This window comes from Eurosta solidaginis, chromosome 3, assembly GCF_040869045.1.
Source record: "Eurosta solidaginis isolate ZX-2024a chromosome 3, ASM4086904v1, whole genome shotgun sequence".
Classification (NCBI taxonomy): domain Eukaryota; kingdom Metazoa; phylum Arthropoda; class Insecta; order Diptera; family Tephritidae; genus Eurosta; species Eurosta solidaginis.
This window is the reverse complement of record NC_090321.1, coordinates 105,592,062-105,614,622: the sequence shown is the minus strand read 5'-3', so window position 1 is coordinate 105,614,622 and position 22,561 is coordinate 105,592,062. Positions and strand designations below refer to the sequence as shown.

The 22,561-nt window shown below is 36.5% G+C and overlaps 1 protein-coding gene across 1 annotated transcript; it reads right to left on the bottom strand.

Annotated features, from left to right (window-relative positions):
* Positions 1 to 605: 605 nt before the first annotated feature.
* On the bottom strand, positions 606 to 9,551 carry LOC137246573 (protein transport protein Sec24C-like). The gene is made up of 6 exons (XM_067777654.1): positions 9,443 to 9,551; positions 9,002 to 9,381; positions 8,711 to 8,937; positions 8,421 to 8,650; positions 8,131 to 8,364; positions 606 to 1,002 (listed from the first exon to the last, which is right to left on the bottom strand). Exons 3-4 carry the CDS (start codon positions 8,854 to 8,856, stop codon positions 8,488 to 8,490), a joined length of 309 nt encoding a protein of 102 aa, XP_067633755.1. The 5' UTR covers positions 8,857 to 8,937; positions 9,002 to 9,381; positions 9,443 to 9,551; the 3' UTR covers positions 606 to 1,002; positions 8,131 to 8,364; positions 8,421 to 8,487.
* Between the last annotated feature and the right edge of the window lie 13,010 nt (positions 9,552 to 22,561).

The following is a 22,561-nucleotide window of genomic DNA, read 5'->3' as shown; positions in this document are numbered from 1 at the left end:
GGGGTGTCAAAAGTCGCGTTTTGAAATCAGAACCGCGAATCCGAAAACGGAAAAAAAATTACGTATCTAGAGAGATATTTACAAACAAAGTGCAACTATTCAGGTGGTTGTAATGTTGTTTTGTACAGAGGAAAAAAATGCGTGTTCAAAGGGATTTTGGTGGATCGGCCAGGGTAATTTTTTATAAGCGCGACCGAAGGCCGTCAATGCAAAACATTGTTCTGCGCAAAAATACCATGGATCGCACCCCCGGTTTCGGAGGGATCCGGGGTAATATTTCGGTTGTTCGTCAATATCTTTTGAACGACTCAAAATTTTTGTTTCACGTTTTCGGGTTCGCGAACCTGTCGCCAAAACGCGTCTTTTGACATTCCTCTCGATAGTTTTGGAGGTGTCTTAAGAGTGTCATGCTGTCGTATAGAATTACCGTCGTATAGAATTACCGACGTTTCGAAGCAATGAACAGATTCTTGAATTTTTACAATCCCCGGGGCCACATTTTGAACGTGTTTTTGGTGATACGCTTTACTGAACATAAAGTAAAGAGCACTTCAAAGCAAATTACATCACAGCTTTGAGCCGAGCTTTGCAGCATAAAAGATGGATTTTATTGACGTAAATGTTTTCACATTCAAGTAGCTTATCATTATCACTTTTACCATTATCACTTTTCGTTATCCTTATTTATTGATTTATACACATCCATATCATTGTCGTTTAAGCCAAATGTATCGAAACCTCTATCATTGTGGGCCAATATAGAAATATTACGCATACGTTCTTGAGCCGCTGCAGTATGTCTCTTAGCTATTTATTGTCGATGAGCTTTACGTTGTTCTTTACGCTGTAAGATTTCGTAACCACTTTTCTACAGGCATGTCCGTTGCTGGTTTCTTGGAGTTGGTTACTTTTTTCCATTTGTGCTCGATTTCCAAGCAACGAAGCGTATTGTGTTGTTTATTCCATTTGTTGGAGACGTGCACGAAGTGCAACTATTGTTTTCTGGAAAAATATTAGAATTTGTAATATTGTACAACTACAAACATAAATACATATTGTAACGAATGTTAGCAGCACTGAGCGATGCTATCGTCTCTAAGCCGATGCTAAGCAGTGACGTTAATTCACATCCATAGATCAATCACTATAAACGAAACAATAATTGCGTCTACACATATGTACCATGTACGTATACGAGTAGCGGAGAGTCAATGCATAAACACATGCATATATCTGAGATACTCCTATAAGTATGCAATGAGAAAAACTATACAATTGTGCAATTGTAGTTACAGCTGAAAAGTTTGAGAGCTGCTGGACTAGTAGATTCTGGAAGCGCCTAGAAGATGCGAAGGTTGAAATCAAAGAGTATAAAAGGCGGCAATTGTAGAGGCGCTGGAATTCAGTTTGATTTGAGTTGTCAAGCAGTTTCGACTAAGACGCTATCTAGCGAGCAAGAGCAGTATTATTTGAATAGAGAGTTTCATTTGAGCTATCAATCAGTTTGGTTATTAAGCAAGCTATTGGTTGCACAGTTTGAGTGTTATTGTGAAGTACTTTAATAAAGGCCATTTTGCATTATTACAAATTGGAGTTATTTATTCAACAGTTTACTGATTCGAACTTAGCAGAGGATTGCAAATAAGAGGATTTGCAAGTAAACTCGTTACAATATTAAATTCACTTTCCAAACACTTACATCCAACATCGCTAAGTTATTTATATTATTTTGTACTGCAGATCCAAATTCTTCAATCTCCCCATATTGTTGTTGTTCGTAAAGTTCTCTAACGCTAGACAAAAATCGTAATTGATTTTCCAAATATTTCGAGAAGACGCCAAGTCCAAGTTCTGTGTTGTATTTTGATTGTTGGGTATTACGAATGCAAGTTGAATTTTTTCACATTTTCTGAATAATAATATATATCAGACCAACGCCTCAGGTCCTCCAAATAAACTCTTATTTACATAATTTATTTGGCAAACTTGAAATTTTCACCGCCGGCACCGTGCTCATTAAAAATGGCGGACTAGCACACATATGTACCATGTACGTATACGAGCAGCGGAGAGTCAATGCACTAACACATGCATATATCTGAGATACTCCTATAAGTATGCAATGAGAAAAACTATAAAATTGTGCAATTTTAGTTATAGCTGAGAAGTTTGAGAGCTCATGGACAATGCTAGTAGATTCTAGAAAATGCGAACGAGGAAACCAAAGAGTATAAAAGGCGACAGATGTAGAGGCGCTGTAATTCAGTTTGATTTGAGTTGTCAAGCAGTTACGACTAAGACGATATCTAGCGAGCAATAGCAGTATTATTTTGAATAGTGGAGTTTCATTTGAGCTATCAGTTTGGTTGTTAAGCTATTCGTTGCACAGTTTGAGTGTTATTGTGAAGTATTTTAATAAAGGCCATTTTTCCATTATTCAATATTGGAGTTATTTATTCAACAGTTTAGCGATACGAACCTAGCAAAAGGGCAAATAAGAGGATTTGCAAGTAAATTCGTTACAATATAATAGGTGCGAGAGAGCACGATACATAGTGGGAAAGCTAAAATTGTCAACATGCTATTTCATTTACAGAATTTTTCATTCCAAATCGTCACCCCTGTCAAAAATTCGTGTGGCTGTGTGCGTTTTTGGTCACACGATTTTTGCAGGGCAATTTTGCAGTTGTTTGGAAAAAAGGTAACGTTTTACAAGACGGTTCACCACCTAATTTTTAACAAAAGTTTTCAAATTTGGTATCAAAAGACACGCTTCGACCTACGTTTTTAGAATCCGCAAGCAAAAATTAAAAATTTCATTTGTCATTTTTTGTACACACCGATGCAGAAAGGTGTTGGACCCAACCAGGGTTATTTTTACAAATCGCTGCTGGGAAGCGAGTAATTACACCCTTTTTAAATTCATTTAAACAATCTTTATAATCAGCAATTTTGTACAATTTATAGAAAAAAAAGTTTTCAACCAAATATTACATTGAACATCTTTTTGACCCGAAGTTGGAACTCCTGGGAATCCTGTTTTAGAGTAAAATGGGGGTTTTGTAGCGCTTTGCTCTGGAGTCATATGGGTTTTAATCCACTTCGCACAAATATGCTCCTCAATATCTAAAACCTCTTTATTAACTGTAGATTTTGTCCAGTCCAACACTAAAATCATTACCACGGCATTTTTATAGCTGCCGTCAGCAAGGAGTGTAGTTTTAAAATAGGGGTACGGCCGTCCCTCGAGCAATATTCTTTCTTACTTAACCGAAAATAACTTACAAATTTGCAAAATAACTTCATTAGAAGCTCATCATTTGTCACTTAAACGTTTTCTTATTTGGTGCTTGGTAGTTCCAAGGGATTGGAGTGATGATCCGAATTATTTCCGTTTTCGCGACATGTCACTAAAATTTTCGCCGTTATAAAATAAATTTAATATTGTTTATGTTTGTTTGTTTAATGGTATGTTCGATTTATACTTATTACTAAGAATTCATGAGCTTAACACCGGCTTATAATAAATGAATATTCACTGTGTACTTTTTAATGAATATTAAATTATTATATTTTTCTAAGAGAAACTGAAAAGAAAGAAATAAACATTTACTGGTATATTGCGATGGTACCATTTCGAAAAACGCCAACGTAATCCTCATCAGGTAATTTCGTAATGTTATCAAAGGTTTCACCGAGATTCCAACCGCGAATCACACGGTGAGTGGTTAAGATAACTGCAGTTTCACCGTATCATTCGCGGTTGGAATCTCGGTGAAACCTTTGATAACATTACGAAATTGCCTGATGATGATTAAGTTGGTGGTTTTCGAAATGGCACCATCGCAATATGCCAGTAAATGTTTCTTTCTTTCTTTTCAGTTTCTCATAGAAAAACATAATAATTGAATATTAAATTATTATAAGCAGGTGTTAAGCTCATGAATTCTTAACAATATTTTTTAATTGATATCCATTTTTCTGTTAATCAAAAAAATCACTTTTGCAGATGCTTAGATTTCCGCCACAAATTGATCAGCTGTTTATTTATCTGTCAAATCATCACTTTTTTAGGTTGGCAATATCAATTCAACTTCAACTTAAATTAAGTTGTAATTCGTAATACCAAACAGGAGTTCAATCGTCTTAAAGTTGAGTTGTTGTAATTACAAACCAACTACGTTGAGTTGTAAACGGCAAAAGGGGCATAAATCTTCTTCGGTACTCGACGTCGCCAACGCGAGGAGGTCGTAAATCTTTAGAAGAACTCATCTCTTGAACACTCTAAGAGCCGCTTTATGTGATGGTGTTATCGGCCATGCTTCTGCACCATATGACAGGACGGGTATGATAAGTGACTTGTAGATCATGATTTCCTTTTGCCGAGAGAGGACTTTACCCTTCAATTGCTTGCCTAGTCCAAAGTATTCTGACTGAGCTGATGGTTTTGCTCAACGTCATTTTGCACAGCCGTATAAGTTTTAGCGGCATATAGGCGGCTCATTTCGCGGTTTTTTTCCAAGATGTGGCGCATTGTGAAAATATGGTCGATGATAGATTTACCAGAGGCCTACTCTGTATTGCGATGCAAAAGAAAAATACGCGAAATCACAAAATCGGCACTCTATATCTTGATATTTGCATTCTTATTTTGACATTCGGATTCACATTTCGCCCATTCGCAATTTTTCTCCCTTTTCGCATTGCAAGCACTCTGTATAGCGAAAGCGAATGTCAAACAGCCTGGACTTTCTCATTTTTCTTGCTACAACTAATAGGCATTCGCAGTGTTCAAATATGTACGTATTATTCGATGATTTATAAATTGATATTTCGTATTCATTGTACTTTGTTTTTTGTTTTTTAATATATATGGCAAATCCAAAGACTAAACAAACACAAAAGAAACAACTTGAAATCCCAGTGGACTTCATGGCAACACACCCAGATTTGGCCAAAGGGTTACTTAAAACGCCCAACGCAAAAACAGCAGCCAATAATTTATGGAAGAGAGTAACTTCCCAACTTTATGCAGCTGGACCACCGACGCGTGATATGACCGGCTGGAAAAAAAGTAGGTTGGGTGATATATGTGTACTTTTTAATTCTATAATGGGATTAATATAATTTATAGGTTTGGGCTGACTACAAAGTCCATTTGAAGGCCAAAATGCGTCGCAGCAAAACCAATATTGCTGGTACGGGGGGCGGTCCATCTGTTTACTCCTCGCGCACACAATTGGAACAGCAAGCTAGCGAGTTGCTATCGATGAACCAAGCTGTGTACGGGATAGATAGCACGCGGGAGTTTGAGGGCGTCAGGCTATGACGGAAGTGCCAAGCGAAGTTTTAGAAGCGGCTTTTAATGCCGACAGCGACTCAGTCGAACAGGAGAACGAGGAACCTTCCTGCAGCCGTTCGGCACTTAATCCACACAAGAAGCATCCTGTTTTTCTCGATTTATCAAGGAAAAAGTTATATGCTGTGGACACAATATCTTTTCAATTGCACTGCAAACTTCCAAAAGACAACTCGAAACGGTTTGCTGTGCTAGTCCCGCGTGACGGTCTTCGTCAATCAAGTGTTGGCATGCTCCCTGAGCAAGAAACTTTAGAGTTGTTGAAACTTTTATAATTTCATGGACTGCCGTTGCTCTCTGTGGAGTTTTCATCTCACTTTTAATGCTATTTAGCACATACAAAGAGGCTTCTTTATTAAACCGAAAATTTCTCACAAAACTAATGAATAGAACAAAAAGCAATAGTGTACGTATTTTTCAAGCAAGCCTTTAAATTACCTTTGATCGCTGATACTCATAATGTTGGTATAATCCTCCTATCAATCTTTTTTCATTTAATTCACCCCATAATGCTACATAATCCATTTCAAATTTGTTCAACAAAAAATAATTTTTTTTGTTGTTCTCTTTCTTTGACGGTTGGTCAGTGGTGGACCCAACAGAAGAGGAGATCGAGCGCTTGGCATGGACTCATGAGGCGGTAGAAGTAGGTCGAAGGCAGTTCAAAAGGTTTGCTGCGAGAAACCCTCGGTTCTGCAACAGGTATGAGGAGGAAGAAGCGTTGAATGGCAGAATGAAAAGGCAACGTTCGGCGGAAGGCGGCAAGCCTGCTTTCAAGAGGCAGAAAGGGCCCAGTCGCAGAGCCTTGAGGCAGGGCAGTCGCTCAGACAAGACAAGTAGGCCCAAAGCTGTAAGACAGATGCGCCCAAAAGCAAGGTAGCAACTACCTCGAAGGCTGCGAGCCAGAGGGAAGTTCCAACTACGGAAGTAGGAGATAAGCCAAAGGGAGATAATGCTAAGACTCCGACTTTCTCGGAAGTGCACGCCGGCTTTTCCCGAGAAGATGAGTGATTCGATGGGTGCACAAAACTGAATCATGTACCGCCCTCTTGGAGAACTGCTCGTGTAGCTTTCCTACCAAATGCAGGGGAGATCGGTCACGTGTATCCCAAAGATTATAGACCCAATAGCTAAACATCATTTCTGCTCAAAACCTTTGAGAGGCTGATAGATGTGTACATAAAGTCCAACGTGGATGAAAAGCTGCTCTCCACAACACAACAGGCGTACACCAAAGGCAAGTCAGTAGACAACGCATTGCATAGGGTGGTAATAAGCATAGAAAAAGCCCTGGAATATAAGGAATATGCTCTAGAAGTCATCTTAAGCATTGCCGGGCCTTTCTAAATGGGCGATTATTGATGGTCTTAATTACGTTAAAGTACATCCACCCTTACCCAGATGGATCGACTGCATGTTAACCTGCAGTAAGATTACATCGCAATGGGGATTATACGCGGCCACGAAATTAGTGGACAGGGGCACTCCGCAGGGAGGGGTGCTATCACCTCTGCTGTGGACGCTGGTCATTAACCAACTGCTTAGGGGATTCTACGAGGGACCAGAAAAACTTACGGTTTACGCAGATGACGTTGCATATGGTCTTGTTTACAAAGAGGTACAAGGTCCCTAATTGGACCAGGCCTAAGTTAGGAGGGGCGACCCTACGGGAGAAACCTTGCACAAAATATCTAGGAATGATCCTAGACAGTAAGCTGTCATGGAAGCTCAACGTGGAGGAGAGGGTGAGGAAGGCTTCAACGGCACTTTATGCATGTAAAAGAATGCAAAAGAACCGGCATATACGATCAGAAGGAACTCGATGACGATGCCTCAAAACTAACAACCAAAAGCAATAATTATCATTTCACTGACACAAATTTTATAGTTTTTTTCGGGATTTGGACACAATGTTGTTGTTGTTTTTGTAGCGATAAGGTTGCTCCCCGAATGCTTTGGGGAGTATTATCGATGTGATGGTCCTTTAGCCGGATACAGATCTGGTACGCTCCGGTAACACAGCACCATTAAAGTGCTAGCCCGACCATCTCGGGAACGATTTATGTGGCCACATTAAACCTTCAGGCCATCCCTCCTTGCGGGACAAACAAAAATATCGGTCAACACGAGAATAAATGAACACAGGTTAGACGCAAAAAACAACAAAAACACCACAGCTTTAGCGCAGCACCTGACGGATTGCAAGCACACAGCTGATTTCGATAATGTAAGGTTTTGGACGTGGAGAACAGAATAAGACGAAGGTTGACGTTAGAAGGGCTGCGCATACAACAAAATATATCGAAAGTTGTAAATTATCGAGAAGATGTAGACAGCATAAATTGCGCGTATGCAAGCGCCATCACATTAAATGTTTAGCTTTTGAGAGGGAATGATGTCACAGTGTTTTTATATTGTGTGGTTATTATCTACTGATGTAATGATATTATATTTAAATTTCATACAAAATTTGTGCATTAAGTAGCAAAAAGATGTAAGTCCAATATGTTCAAAACTGTGTATCGTCTTATGACTAAGCTAATTTCCAACAATTTATATGTTTTTCGTTTTTGTGTAATAAATAGAAATCCCTGAGGAAGACGCAATACAGCGTCGAAACGCGTAGGATGAAGAAGTAAACATTTGTTTTATTTTAAAGGAAAGCCGGCCAGAAAGCTCCAAAAAAGATGTCTACTAGAGTTTTACGGCTGGATTCACAATATCCAATAGTTTCATAATGGTTGCCCCATCATTTGAAATTGTGGCCTTACCACTGGAATCAACAATATGCTTGTCCATACTACGTGAACTTAATGTAGTCCGTACAGTGCCACAATTGAATGCGAGGCATTGATGTTGGATATGAGTTGAGGTTTACCATGAGAGCTATCGGTACCCAAGCCCTTTTTACACAAATACTCATGTACCCAATACAAGTTCAGGACATTCATATTTATCGACACGCTGTCCGGTATGGCCCAAATGTTGGAAATATGCAGTTGGCACTGTTGAGAAAAAATATGGATCAATGAACACAAGTAAAAGTGAACGATTTTTTTACCATCTCTTGTTACTTTACACATTAGACATTGGAAACGACGACCAGCATGTACAAGTTGCTATTGAGCCTAGCAACGATTACATCTAATTGCACCCAATTCACCAAAATTTACAATGGGTGGCTCATATTCACCCTCAACCGTGCGTGCCATTGGTGAGACGGTAAGTGTAATGGACAAAGCTGTTGTTTTTAATAAATCAGCTGTTGCAGGTATGCAATACAAAGACGACCTGCAAAGAAGAAAGATCAATGTAATTGCCAAACAAAACATTAATTTCGATTATCGATACCTAACGTAACGTGGCGAGGAGTTACCCTGATCTTCTACCACATATTTTGTGGTCACCAATGGTGGTAATAAACCCTGTTCATTAGTAATAAAAGCACCACCAGCGGTATTTTGATTTTCAATGATAAGGCTTATCGGATTTGGCATCTGATCGGGATCTAAACGGCGTTGGGCTTGATCATACTGTTGCGGCTGTTGATATTTACCAGTACCAGGTGCAGGTGGTTGCTAAAGAAAATAACACAAAAATAATCATCAGCAAATTTGTAAATTATTAGTTGTATTAGCATACATTATAACCAGGACGTCCGGACGTGTCCGGGTATTGGGGGTTGACCCGGCTTGGGTGGTTGACTGAGCAGTGGCGTCTGTCCAGGTTGTGTTGGTGGCATCATAAAAGCCATCAATAACAAGTGCCAAGAATATATCCGCGGCATACCTGCCGACCAAAATGATTCACGCAATTGTACGCCATTGTATTGGCATTAATTTGGCAAAATGCAAAAACTTTTCATCCTCCTCCCGTGACCATTCTGTCTTCTTTATGCTAGGATCAAGCCATTCGTACCATCGTGCCTTACATTGCTTGGTAGATTTGCGGTGCAGCAGTGATGCAATACGTGACCACTGGTTTTTGCTATATTTCATTACAGCTGCTTTGAGGATTTCATCCTGAAAGTTATCAATTTAGTTAATAAACGGCCAAGAGTAACCAGTCGCGTCAAATGCTTACCTCAGTGTTTCTCCACACACCACCTTTTATCATAATTCGCGGCATGGTGCTATATAATTGTGAATTCTTTCGATGAGCACGAAAATCAAATCAAAAATTTTTGTCGAAATAAACAGCAAAAATCATTGTATATTAAAGACTTTGGGAAAATTTTAGAATAGCACCCCCCGAGTTCGGGGCAAAACTTGGTATCAAATTAAAGAGGGAGTTCTCCCGATCACAAATATATATATTTTAAAGTGCGCAAAGTTATAATTTAAAAGTTATTTGTTGTTAAAGTTTGCAAATTTAGCAAATTTTTATAGCACTTTAAATTACAATTTACATATCTTTCAAAACCTTAATCCACATACATATCTATATAAATTGGCAACGATAAACTTAAATTGCATTTTTGTATATTTCACATTTCATTTTTGCATTGTTTTTACTTATTATAAATGTTTTTATTAAATCAATCGCGCTTTTGTAGCAACATGCACATATATATATCAGAGCTGGTGAAGAATGAAATCATTTGCTTTTTGAAATTAGAGTTTTTCTACAATCAGTATTTCACAATATTTTCTTCATAAGAGAATTATGCTTTCATTTTTTTAATTCTGCAGTCATGCGGAGAAAGAAGGATTTCATTCAGCATCGCATGCAATTGTAGAGAATGCTAAATCAGACTGCAGAAATGAAAATATTGAAATCAATGAGTGCACTCAGGTGATTTCACATTTTTGTTGTGTGAAGTCATGCATTCAGTACCAATCACACACTACAAAAATGCTAAAATACTCCCAAAAATGGTATGAAAACATTTTGAGTATTTTTTGTGAAAGTAAAGTTTTAAAAATTTGTTAGAACATTTTTTATGACAATCTGCTTCATGAAATAAGTTCAAGTCCCTTATTGACGTGTAATATATTAGAAAATTTCAGAATAATGAAAAAAAGGTATGATAACGGGTCGTTGAACAGCACTGTCTTTCATATCAACTTCTTCATTGGTGTGGCAGATGTGGTGATTTTGAAAATTCGGCTTATTAAAATTAACCCTTCAAGCACATATAATGAATATTTTTGAAACTATTTCGCTTTTTAAGATAACTCTTTCGAAAGAAATTTAGACAAGGATTATAAAAAATTGCAGGCTACCCAAAATGTCATTTTTGATATATAATCGTATATTAAATTTTGCATATTTGTAAAGTTAGTATGTAATACGAGGAAACTTTTTATTTTAATTTGAGCAATGAAGAAGATACATTTTTTTTGTATTTAGCTAGAGGCAGACATGCAGAAATTTGAGTCTAAAACGTTTTCCTAGCCAAGTATTCATATACGATATTGATTTGCTTATATTGATATATAGATGTTTCGCGCTGAGCTAAAAGATACAGGAATTTCGGAGACTTTGGTGGTTGCCGCTGTAGTATTATAAGTGTTTGAGTATTTTGTCAAAGGTTTCTAGAAATTATGTTAGTTTCAAATCTAGGATTCCCGCTTTTTGAATCAAGGAAACTGTTGTACATTAAAACTTGTAGCTAATAAATATTTAAAACAAGTCTACCGAAATTCCATCGTATTCTTATAAATCATTTTTAGTTCCAAAAATTGTCAGTCTTCAATATAATTACAAATCAAAAATGTGTGAGGAATATTATTCAGAAAATATACTTTTGGCGGAGATAATTTCCAGCGAAGGGATGTGTTTTATTGAATCACCAAATCCATCTCAGGATATCTAACATGTAAAAGAGGCAGAGGACGTAGTATCTATTTTGGACACTCAAGAGTAAAAATTGGAAAAGAAAAAGTTGTCTACAGTAAGTTTTCTACCCACATGTGAAGTTTGCATCATCGGTTTCAATAAATTTCTTTTTTCCCCGTGATCATTTTGATACATGAAAGTCTTTATTTATCTCGATTAGTTTATGCCATTACGATGCAGAGTGACAGATGAAACCAATAACCTTATCATCTTGGGTAGAATAAAGTAAAATAGATATATCCAAAATTTCACATCATTTGCACACCATACAACAACATATGGCACTTTTGTATAAAAACCTGTGAAAATCGGCGTGAAATCGAGCAATCTATTTAAGTGCGCTTTGGGTGTAAACTATTTACTTTACTGCAAAATTTCTAAACTGTACCTACTCGCTAAGAACCACGGGTCTTAATGATCTTGGTATTCTTTATTTACGTTGTTTTTTTCGTGCTCTTTTTTCATAAAAAATGTTTCTTGCACTTTTAATGTTTTTTATGTTATTAGTAAAAATATATATATAGGTACTTACCGTACAGGTTTCTGTGGTCTCGAAAACTATAGTTTTAGATAATTTTTTCTAGTTTCCAAATAATAGCAACATGTGCCGCCAAATGGGCTAATGAATATGACAACAAATTCTAAAAATTCACCGTATATTAGGGATGTCAATATTTTATAATTTAGGAACCCCGGGATTTTCGGGATCTTGTATTGTAATTAATACCGGGATTTAGATATTCTTTTGATTTCACAAAGTTAACCTAACTAAAATTAATTCAGAAATAAATAGGTTTCAAACTTCGTTGCATAATATTTTCAATTCAAACTAACAATCACATATTTTGAAAAAAAAGTAATATACATTGTATAATAAGACTATAATTTCTTGAAAACCATTTAATCTATTGTGATCAGATAAGTCAAAGAAATTTCATAACATCCTACTTATGTGTATGTTCTGCTTTTAATACTAAGCAACATTCAAAAACTTCAAAAAGTATTCCTTCATTCAAAAAAGTACTACTACTATAAGCTTGTATGTATTCGTATGTATATGTATGTGTGCATACTAAATTAATATTGAATTAGGTAAGCTTTAAAAAGCGATTTTCTGACGGCACTTCATGTTTCTTAAGAAATTTGGAGTCCCGAAAATGCTAGAATTTGTCTTAAAGGTGAACTCTCTGAATTTACATCGTTAGCATGCATGTTTAGGCAATTGTCAATTAAAAATAAAAAAAGTATTCAAAAAATTTTACACACCAAGCGAACCAGTAGGAAATGAGCGCATGTATGGCAAAGTTTCTCCAAGCCTATTTAATGGGGATTTCCTTTATTTCTTATTGTTACTACTTAATAATGTAAAGATCACTAAATTTGTACACAAAATGATGATTTTTCGGACAATATTTTATTAAATGAGGACGAAAACTTGCGGGAGAGCTGCGAAAATCATGTAATATTTATTCCAGAAAAGAACACAAACATGTCCAAGAGTGGGGAAAGAGTTTTACAAGTTGGTTTTATAAACTTTACTCTTAAATTGAACAATTGAAGTCTAAAGGGCCCATTACTCATACTTAGCATAGACTTGACTTGAATTGAGAACTGTCCTGTTAAATGAACATTGCATGTTACTGATTACTCAAAACTTAGCAACACTTAACTTGACTCAGAAGTCTGTTGAATTTTGATTTTCTATGTAAGTTCTAAGTGACGTTTACATTTTGAGATGCCATTTGTTTGTTTCCATTTCCTTTTGACATTTTGTCATACAAATTGACATTTAAGTCAATAAGTGGAGTATAATCGTGGCTAAGTTGCCAAGTTTAGGCAAAATCAAGTCAAGTATAAGCTAAGTATCAGTAATGGGCCTTAAGCACTTCCGCAGTATTACTTTAACAATTTTTTTTGCATACTGACACATTAATTCTGTTTAGCTAAGTAAAATAAATGCCGTATTAATATACATACATTTAATGGATGGAATTAGTGGAAAATGAATTCAATATGTTAATGAATGCAGTTAGTTACTGTTAAGAGAGGACAGAACAAATTTTTTAATACAAAGAAGCGAGTCCGAAACATCAAATAAGCTAGATTGGGAGTTGTAATTGTGACACAAACAGCGGAAGGGCTCATTTAATTCAAAATTTGATCTACAATATTTTGAGTAGCGAGGTTTAAGATGTCTTAAAGGCCGGACTTCGCTCAACAGAAATAAGTTAGAGACCGAACCATTTAGTAGTTTAATCATAAATACAATTCCAAGCATTTCCCTACGACTAGCAAGGAAATCTCTTAAGGAGAAAAGTAAGAATTGTTTTTGGACTGATTCTAGTCGATCAATATGAACCTGGTAGCTCGGGTTCCAAATTATTCCAGCGTATTCTAATGTTGTAAAAAGAGCTTTAGTAACGTACGGGTCGCTGAATTCTTTATACCATCGCTTTACAAACGCCAGAACACGTCTAGCCTTATTAACAGTTGCAGTAATATGAAGGTTGAAGTTAAGTTTACTATACGTATAAAGGTCTATAAAACTGTATACCTCTTCTGTATTGATTATAATTGGTAAAGAGTGTAGGAAGCTGGCTGAAGTAATCTACATAAATCTGCATTTTTAAGTTTAAGTGGCATATAGTTGATGGTGCATCAATTGAGCAATGTGTCCAAATCTGATTGTAAAAGGGACCTTTCTTCGCTTGACGCATAGGATAAAAAAATTTGTACATCTTCATTTGCAAGAGAAAAACTAATTATTATTATTAAATTTTTTATTTGCGCGAAATCGTAAATTTTCTTACTACCAAATTTTTGGAAAAGACACGGCGATATATATTATATGAGCAATAAAGTTTCCATTTGGGTAGGTAGTCCAATATTGTGCTTATGTCATTAATACAATTTTTTTATTTTTATATATTTTTTTGTTTATTACAATAGAAAAAACATCGACTTCCAGACACAGTGTAGCATTTTCAATAAACATTAAATATAAATAAAAAAGCCTATAGCCAGCTAACGTGATTAAAAGTACAATATAGTTACGCTATTAATAAAAAATCATGTTGTTGTCATGCAAATTTCATCTTTTTATATAAACAAATTTTTAAAAAGCCTTCAAAACGATACAGGTCATATTTTTAATTAAAAAAACTGGCCAATTTTGATACCATTAGCTGCCAAAACTTTCTAAACTTTCAAAAGTATTGCAGGGGCTCCGAGAAAACAAAAAAAAATCGTTTTTGTAAATTATAATCTGTACAAAATTACCCTTTCTCTTTGGTTTTGCTCCCGGTTATGCATTAATTTGTACCAAACGCAACGGGAAGCTTAGTCAGTGCACAGAGATATCACACCCCCAGATCTAGTGGAAATTAACTATCACATCTTGGTTTATTTTATGTTACGCACACAATGCCAAAGACTTTGTAAATCGGAAACATGGCTTTGTTAAGTGTCAGAGTATGTTTTTTGTAATCAAAGAATTATTATTTTTATTATTATTTATTTATACGGCTTTCTTAAACCTAACTTAAATCTATTTTACAATGTTTATAATTGTATTCTGGGCTATGCAATCTAGAATAGTTACATCTGTGTCCAACCGTAGAGTACTATGGATGGGAGATCATGCGAACAAAGTGTTGTGCTTGTGTAGTATGTAGGCATTTTACGCATGTTAGTAAAGCGCGAAGGCAACATCTGCACGGCGATGTACTGAGTTAATCGAGTGATGAGTTTCAGTATGTGCTTCGGCAACCTTTTTTGTATGCGTACAAGAGCTTGGAAGCCTTGGCGCTATATAGCAGAATAGTTTCGCTGCTCTTCTATCGATGCTATGGAAGCCCGCCTGTCCAGCACTAACAAGCCAACCTAATAAAACCGCACTGCGTTTTTTTAGCGCACGAAAACAACCGGCGTTTTTTGCCCTAACCCAAATAAGCATGCTTTGCGACAATGTAAAGCATGTGTGCAAACGTCAAATCTAAATGTCACGCAGAACAAAAATTGGAAATCGAGTTAAGTTTTCACGCAGCAAATTCAATTTGAGTTGCTCTCATACAAGTTGTATGTGCATGAGACATTTTTGACAGAAAATGACTTGCGTGCGTTTATATTAGGTTGGCTTGTAAATTGGTAGTGTTCTACAATAATTGTACAATTTTTGTTTAAATTTATTGGAATGACATGATTTAATATCATTTGGTAGTTCATTATAGGATTTAAGACCTTTATAATACAGATCACATTTGTCTGCTTAGTTTTATAAGCCGGCAGATTAAAATAATTTTTATTACGCGAATTTACAGAGTGCATATCTTTTACATATTCAAGTAACTTATGCATGGTGAAATAGACAGAGGTTTAAAATTATAAAATGTTAAGTCACTGATTATCAAAGTTAACCATATCAAGAAATGTGGAAATAAATATATTGCAAATGCAAGCTTATATCTGCAAGTGAAATAGTCTCGCGGTCTGAGAATATATATTTGGAGAAGATCAAAAAATGCCGGGCTTTTGAATAATACAATCACATTTTATGTGTCTTTGATATAAAGAGGAACACTGTGCACAACTATTTGACGTATACCGTTTCAGGTTTTTAAACGCATTTTTCTCCACCTTCACTGCACTATAACCCACAAAAAGCACTTCATTATATTCCTTATTTATGTGGCAATTGATTTCTTCTTAACTTTTAAAAAAATAGTGCTTATTTTTGTAGAAAATACCAAAATACAGTTTTACAATATAAAATGTCAAAACATTGAGTCAGAGTTACCGTCGCTATTGAATGCGAGAACCACATTTGGGATTTATGATTGGAAATTATTTTATTGGAAATAATATTTTATTCCAATTATGTTTTATGAATTTCCATCAGAATTGAAGCATGCAAAATTGAATTTCATTCATTTGGGGCAAAATTCCCCGAAAAAAACTTTTTAGAATCAAACATAATGTTTTAAATGAAATATGGTAGCCCGGTTATCTATAACTAGTTTGATACCTTCAAACCAATCACAGGTATGTTAGCCATTAAAATTACGAAAGTATCAACCCTGAAAACGGATATTTCACTGGAACTTGATGAAAAAGTGATTGCAGTCAACAAATTTTGCAATCACTCGTGAGTGGGAGTGCTCTCGATGCATTCACAATCAAGCTGAATGCTTTTTTTACAGTCATGCAATCACTAAGGGAATTTTTGAATGGAAAAAATTAAATCGCATTCAAACTTGGCTTATATATTTGAAATCAAACAATCATATTTGTAAAATGGATCAATCTTGATTTATAACTGTATTGATTGAATCATTTTACACCTCTGATATATATATATATATAAATAAATAAATAAAAAATATATATATTTTATTGATGACATTACAAAGCTGTGCTGCCACATATATATACGTATACACATATAAAATTTGTATAGAAATTTGCAAAGTTTAACACCAAATAACTTTTAAATTATAAGTTTGCGCACTTTAAAATATATATATTTGTGATCTGGAGAACTCTCTCTTAATTTTAAATCTTTCGGGAGATATTCCATTTAAAACTCTCAAAATTGAAAAAAATTTTCCACCACCAAATGTTTTGCTGTCTCTGCTGAATTAGGCAAGGTGCACACGAGGCTACGCGTCATAGACGCGTACAAGATATTTCATATAGCTACAATTTCTCTGCGCCTCAAGATCTGCACACGAAGCTACTTTCGAACGTCGCTACAAAAAGTAAACAATTATTGGTAAAAAATAAAAAATTAAATTTTTTCAGCTATACCCGTCCCCCAAACCAAAGGAAAGTAGGTATTAAACGTTGTTTGTATCCCCGTGCCTTTGTAAATTATGAAAGGCAATTTTAAACCACCGCGGAGTAGGGTGATTTCTAGTTTCCAACACTTTTTAGCCTTTAAACGCTTCAACAATGTCTAACCAAGCTGTTGTGGTGTTTAATACTCTTTTTCGCTTTGGTAATATACCTTTCACGCACTTTTATTAACTAAAGTAATATATTTTAACTAATTACACAAATTTTCATTTAAAAAATTTAACAAACATCTTGTTCTTCCTTTTTTTCAAGCGTACGTACATGGTACGTACGCTCAGCGACCAACATTTCTGTACGCTTAGCTACACGAAAATTTCATGCTTTGTCGCTTTCATGCAGCTAACGCTTCGTATGCAGCTCTCCATTCAAATACATGTGTTCGGCATCAAAGCGTACAAATTTCGCCTGCAGCGTCTATGACGCGTAGCCTCGTCAAAGAGGATAAATATAATAAGAGCCGTCACTCGTTATTTTTTAAGCATTTACTCGATGTAAACTGTGAGGTAGTCGCTACTTTTGTTTTATGAGGGACATTATTGAATTGCCTTCCATTTATCCATGCGGTGTTGTCACTTTATGCAAACGTGTTTTTTGGAAAGAAAATTAAATAATTAATTAAACACAGTCGGAGAAATAAACACATATACCCCGTGAAAATGTATAGAAGCCATTTATAAACATCTCGCCAAAAAAAAAAGTAGCGACTACCTTATAGTTTACATCGATTAAATGCCTAAAAAATAACGAGTGACGGCTCTTATTATATTTATCCTCTTTGGCCTCGTGTGCACCTTGCCTTAGAAATGGCGGATTTTTTTGCACGCAAATATGACGTATTTTGCTATCCCTATAAAAATAGGTGCGAGAGAGAACGATACATTGTGGGAAAGCAAAATTTGTCAGCATGCTTTTTCATTTGCACAATTTTTCATTCCAAATCGTCACCCCTGTCAAAAATTCGTGTGGCTGTGTGCGTTTTTGGTCACACGATTTTTGCAGGGTACTATACGGATCAGAAATTGAACCAGATAATATCAGGATCACAACGTTGTTGCATTTGCATGTTAAATTTCTAACCGTATCTGGTTCACGCGTCATTGGAACGTAACTTACATATATGTATATTCCTACACAAACTTATGGTTTTTGTTTACATTAAACAATATCTAAAAATGCGGCAAATTAAATAAATTTTATTAATTGTAAAAATATATTTTTCATTTGTTGCGAATTATGTAAAAGTTGCAGAAATGAATTCTGCAATTAAAGAACTTGTAAAAAAAAACGTGCAAACATTTTTAAAGTGTTGATGTAGTACCAAAAGGCTGAAATATCTATTTGCGGGTACGTCCAGATTGAGGTTTTTGCAAATGAAATATCCCACTCCGGTCTTGTCTTTTCGCTCGAACGGTCGTACGGGTCATCCTCTACTCAACGTAAATTATCGGGCCTCTTACGTTGAGTGAAAAAATTAAAATAGGCCACAAGGTTGGCTGCGGTGCTTCCCTAGGGCGTTTTGGCGGAGTTGGTAGATGCGTTGCCTCCCTGACCCGGAGTTGGGGCGGTTTCGGGTTCTCCTAACAGGAGTCAAAAACTCGTGCATATTTAATAACTGGCGTGGCGCCATTAAAGCCAATTCGCTTTAAACACATACATAATTGATCGTAACGGGTCGTGAAAAACACTTGGCAACAGGCCACTGAAAATAAATTTTCATATACACACATACTAATAAAAAATAAAAATTCTCGAAAATAAACGGAACAATTTAACGGAGTGTATATAATCGATGCTGAAAAAGCATGCTCAATTTATATACTACGCAATGTCATTGCATACATCTAACTGCAAATTTTATGGAAAAAAAAAACGGGATCGAAAATACCCTTACTATATACTTAATGTACAGTCAAGCATACATGACGAGTGAAGATAAATTTTATAAAATATAACATTAAATACAAAAAAGACAATTACGTGACCAATTTGACAAACAAGGGTGGAGGTGGCTCTTGCAACAAAGCAAACCAAGTGCAATCAATAAAGTCATTTAAATCATGCAAACATGACGAATTAATATAAATCCTATAAAATATAACATTAAATACAACAAAGACAATTACGTGACCAATTTGACAAACCAGGGTGGAGGTGGCTCCTACAACAAGCAAACCAAGTGCAATCAATAAAGTCTTTTCAATCATGCATACATGACGAATGAATATAAATCCTACAAAATATAACATTAAATACAAAAAAGACAAGTACGAGACCATTTTGACAAACCGAGGGTGGAGGTTGCTCCTATAATGTAAAGCAAACCAACGGCAATCAATCAAGTCATTTTAAGTGTTTACAACAAAAATTAGAAAGATCAAATATAAATATAAGCACTGATACTACCAGGTAGTAACAAATTAAACGGAAAACACTAAAGATACCAATCAACATACAACCAAGGAAATACATCACTACCCAAGTACAACCTGGCGCTATACGGACACATAAAGATCCGTGCCATTATCAATACTCACAAAACGAGTATTCAAAGCCACAAAAAAAAAAAACAAATGAAATATCCTGTGCCAGACAAGAGGTATAAAATAAAAAAAAGATTAGACTTGAAACTTTTAAAAATATACTTATATATAGGGTAGAGGAAGCACTTTTTGGGAAGTGGAATGCCAGTGCCGGGATGATGAATTTTTCCGAATGAGTAGGAGTGCCTTCGAAAAGCTGTGTAGTGAATTGAGCAACCTACAGAGGAAGAAATCAAATTTCGGGAATACAATTTGTTTGGAAAAAAGAGTGGCGACTGCACTATATTCACTTGGCTCCTCATCGGAGTATAGAAGTATAGCCAATTTGTTTGGAGTGGGAAGATCCACTGTTTGCACAGTACTTCTGGAGTTTTGTAAGGAAGTATGGCAGGTGTTGCAACCTAAGTACTTGAACCACCTTCCATCAAGTAGAGAAACTATTGAAAAGTGTGTTCATGGGTTCAAACAAATTGAATTCCCACAGTTTTGGGTGCCATTGGTAAGAATTCAAGGTTTGATGTTATACATAGTGTAACGAATTTACTTGCAAATCCTCTTATTTGCAATGCTCTGCGAAGTTCGAATCACTAAACTGTTGAATAAATAACTCCAATTTGTAATGATGCAAAATGGCCTTTATTAAAGTACTTCACAATAACACTCAAACTGTGCAACGAATAGCTTGCTTAATAACCAAACTGATTGATAGCTCAAATGAAACTCTACTATTCAAAATAATACTGCTATTGCTCGCTAGATATCGTCTTAATCGAAACTGCTTGACAACTCAAATCAAACTGAATTCCAACGCCTCTACAATTACCGCCTTTTATACTCTTTGATTTCAACCTTCGCATCTTCTAGGCGCTTCCAGAACCTACTAGTCCAGTAGCTCTCAAACTTCTCAGCTGTAACTACATTTGCACAATTTTATAGTTTTTCTCATTGCATACTTATAGGAGTATCTCAGATATATGCATGTATTTGTGCAATGACTCTCCGCTGCTCGTGTACGTACATGGTACATATATGTAGACGCAGTTATTGTTTCGTTTATGTAGATAAATGATGATTGAATTATTGATGTGCATTCACGTCACTTCTTAGCATCGGCTTAGAGCTGGCAGCACTCCTTAGTTTTGCTAATATTCGTAACACTGCCCTCCACCTAAGTCTGATCGTCCCGATCAGACAAATCTCTCGATCTAAACGCTGCTAGCATCGCCAAATGTACCACTCTTCTACTCCGTGGTTTCTCAATGCTTTGTATGCGGTAGATGGTATCACTGATCTTCCTCACAACCTTGTACGGGCCTTCCCAACTGCACCGAAATTTGGATGGAACACCTTTCCGCCAGCGAGGGTTGTATAACAGTACCAAATCTCCCGCCAAGAAACCTTTCGAATTATTGTTCTCATGGTACCTGTGTTTCATCGTACTACTCAATATCCTGGTTCGTTCCTTCACACTCTGTTGTTTGGCCGATGAACTACTTCGTAGAGCTTGCGCTGGACGGATTTGCTTTGCATAATCAGTATCGTTCCCACGTCTCCCCACAGTAGTGCGCTCTGGCTTGAAACTACCCTCGCATTCTTTCTCGGAAATTCGTTGCTTCGTTTTCCTGCGTCTTTTAGGTTTTGTCAATGCCAGTGTTTCTCTATCAGGTACTTTTGATTTTGATTTATTTGGCCCATTCGATCTATCAACCTTTGCCTTTGACTTTCGTGGTCTTTGTCGAGTCTTTTCCACCAGTACCCGATTACTGCTGAACCCTTCTTCCAAACTAAAGTTAAGTGGTATGTCCTGGTTCTTATAGCGCATAATTTTTCACCGCATATCGATCCTGATGTCATGGTCAACCAAGAAGTCTACTCCCAATATGACTTCATCAACGATCTCCGCCACAACGAATTTGTGTAGAGCCATGACTTTTCCAATTAATACCTCACATACCACTTCGCCTTGGACTTGATTATACTCGTCTGTGACCGTACGCAACCTTGCTCCAGGTAATGACTTTACTCTCCTGTAGACCAAATCAGATCGAATCAAAGAATGAGATGCCCCCGTATCTACAGCCAGTACACGCTCTTTACCATCCACATTCCCTCTGATGGTAAGACTGCTTGATTTCCTTCCAATCTGCGACACAGATATCACAGGACATTCAATAGCCGGGGCAAGTTTTCGTTCTTTACATCCGACACGCTCTTGGTCATTTCCACCAGCATTGCGTTTACGGCCACCCACATTGTTGGAACTATTAGGACCAAGATCGCAATGAAGTGCAATGTGACCTGGGTTGCCGCACTTAAAACATTTAATAAATCCGGCATTCTTCTGTTGAGATCCCTTCAGTGCCTCCAAAAATTGTATCTACCCACTCTGGCCTTTCTACTTCCAGACGGCGTGCTTTGAAAACTGGCTTACACAGAAGCGACGCTGTTTCCTGAATCAGAGCATGCGATACCGTTTCAGCAAATGTTAGTTTTGGATTCGCATATGTAGCCCGCTTCGATTCCACATCTCGTATGCCATTTACAAAGCTCTGAATCTTTACCCTTTCAGTGTATTCCACGGGTGCATCCGGATTCGCTAAATGTGCTAGCCTTTCAATATCCGACGCAAACTCTTGCAATGTTTCACCAGGCCTCTGGAAGCGGTTCAGCAACTCCATTTGGTATATCTGTCTCCTATGATCAGTTCCGTATCGTCTCTCTAGAGCGCCCATCAATGCTTCATAACAGTTCCGTTCGCCCTCTGGAATGGTTTGTAAAATCTCAGCTGCAGGCCCTTTCAACGCCATGAACAGTGCAGCAACTTTATCTTCCAAATTCCAATTGTTCACTATTGCAGTCTTCTCAAACTGAATCTTAAACACCTCGAAAGGAACAGAACCGTTAAATGATAGCGTTTTTACCTTTGGATTACTCGCTGAAACAGCTGGGCGATTCATTTGCAACTCCT

Coding starts and splice junctions, on each gene's coding strand:
- LOC137246573 (XM_067777654.1), bottom strand. CDS start 8,856: ATGCCAAATCCGATAAGCCTTATCATTGAAAATCAAAATACCGCTGGT. Junction 8,651..8,710: donor TCCTCGCCACGTTACGTTAG/GTATCGATAATC, acceptor TCTTCTTTGCAG/GTCGTCTTTGTATTGCATAC.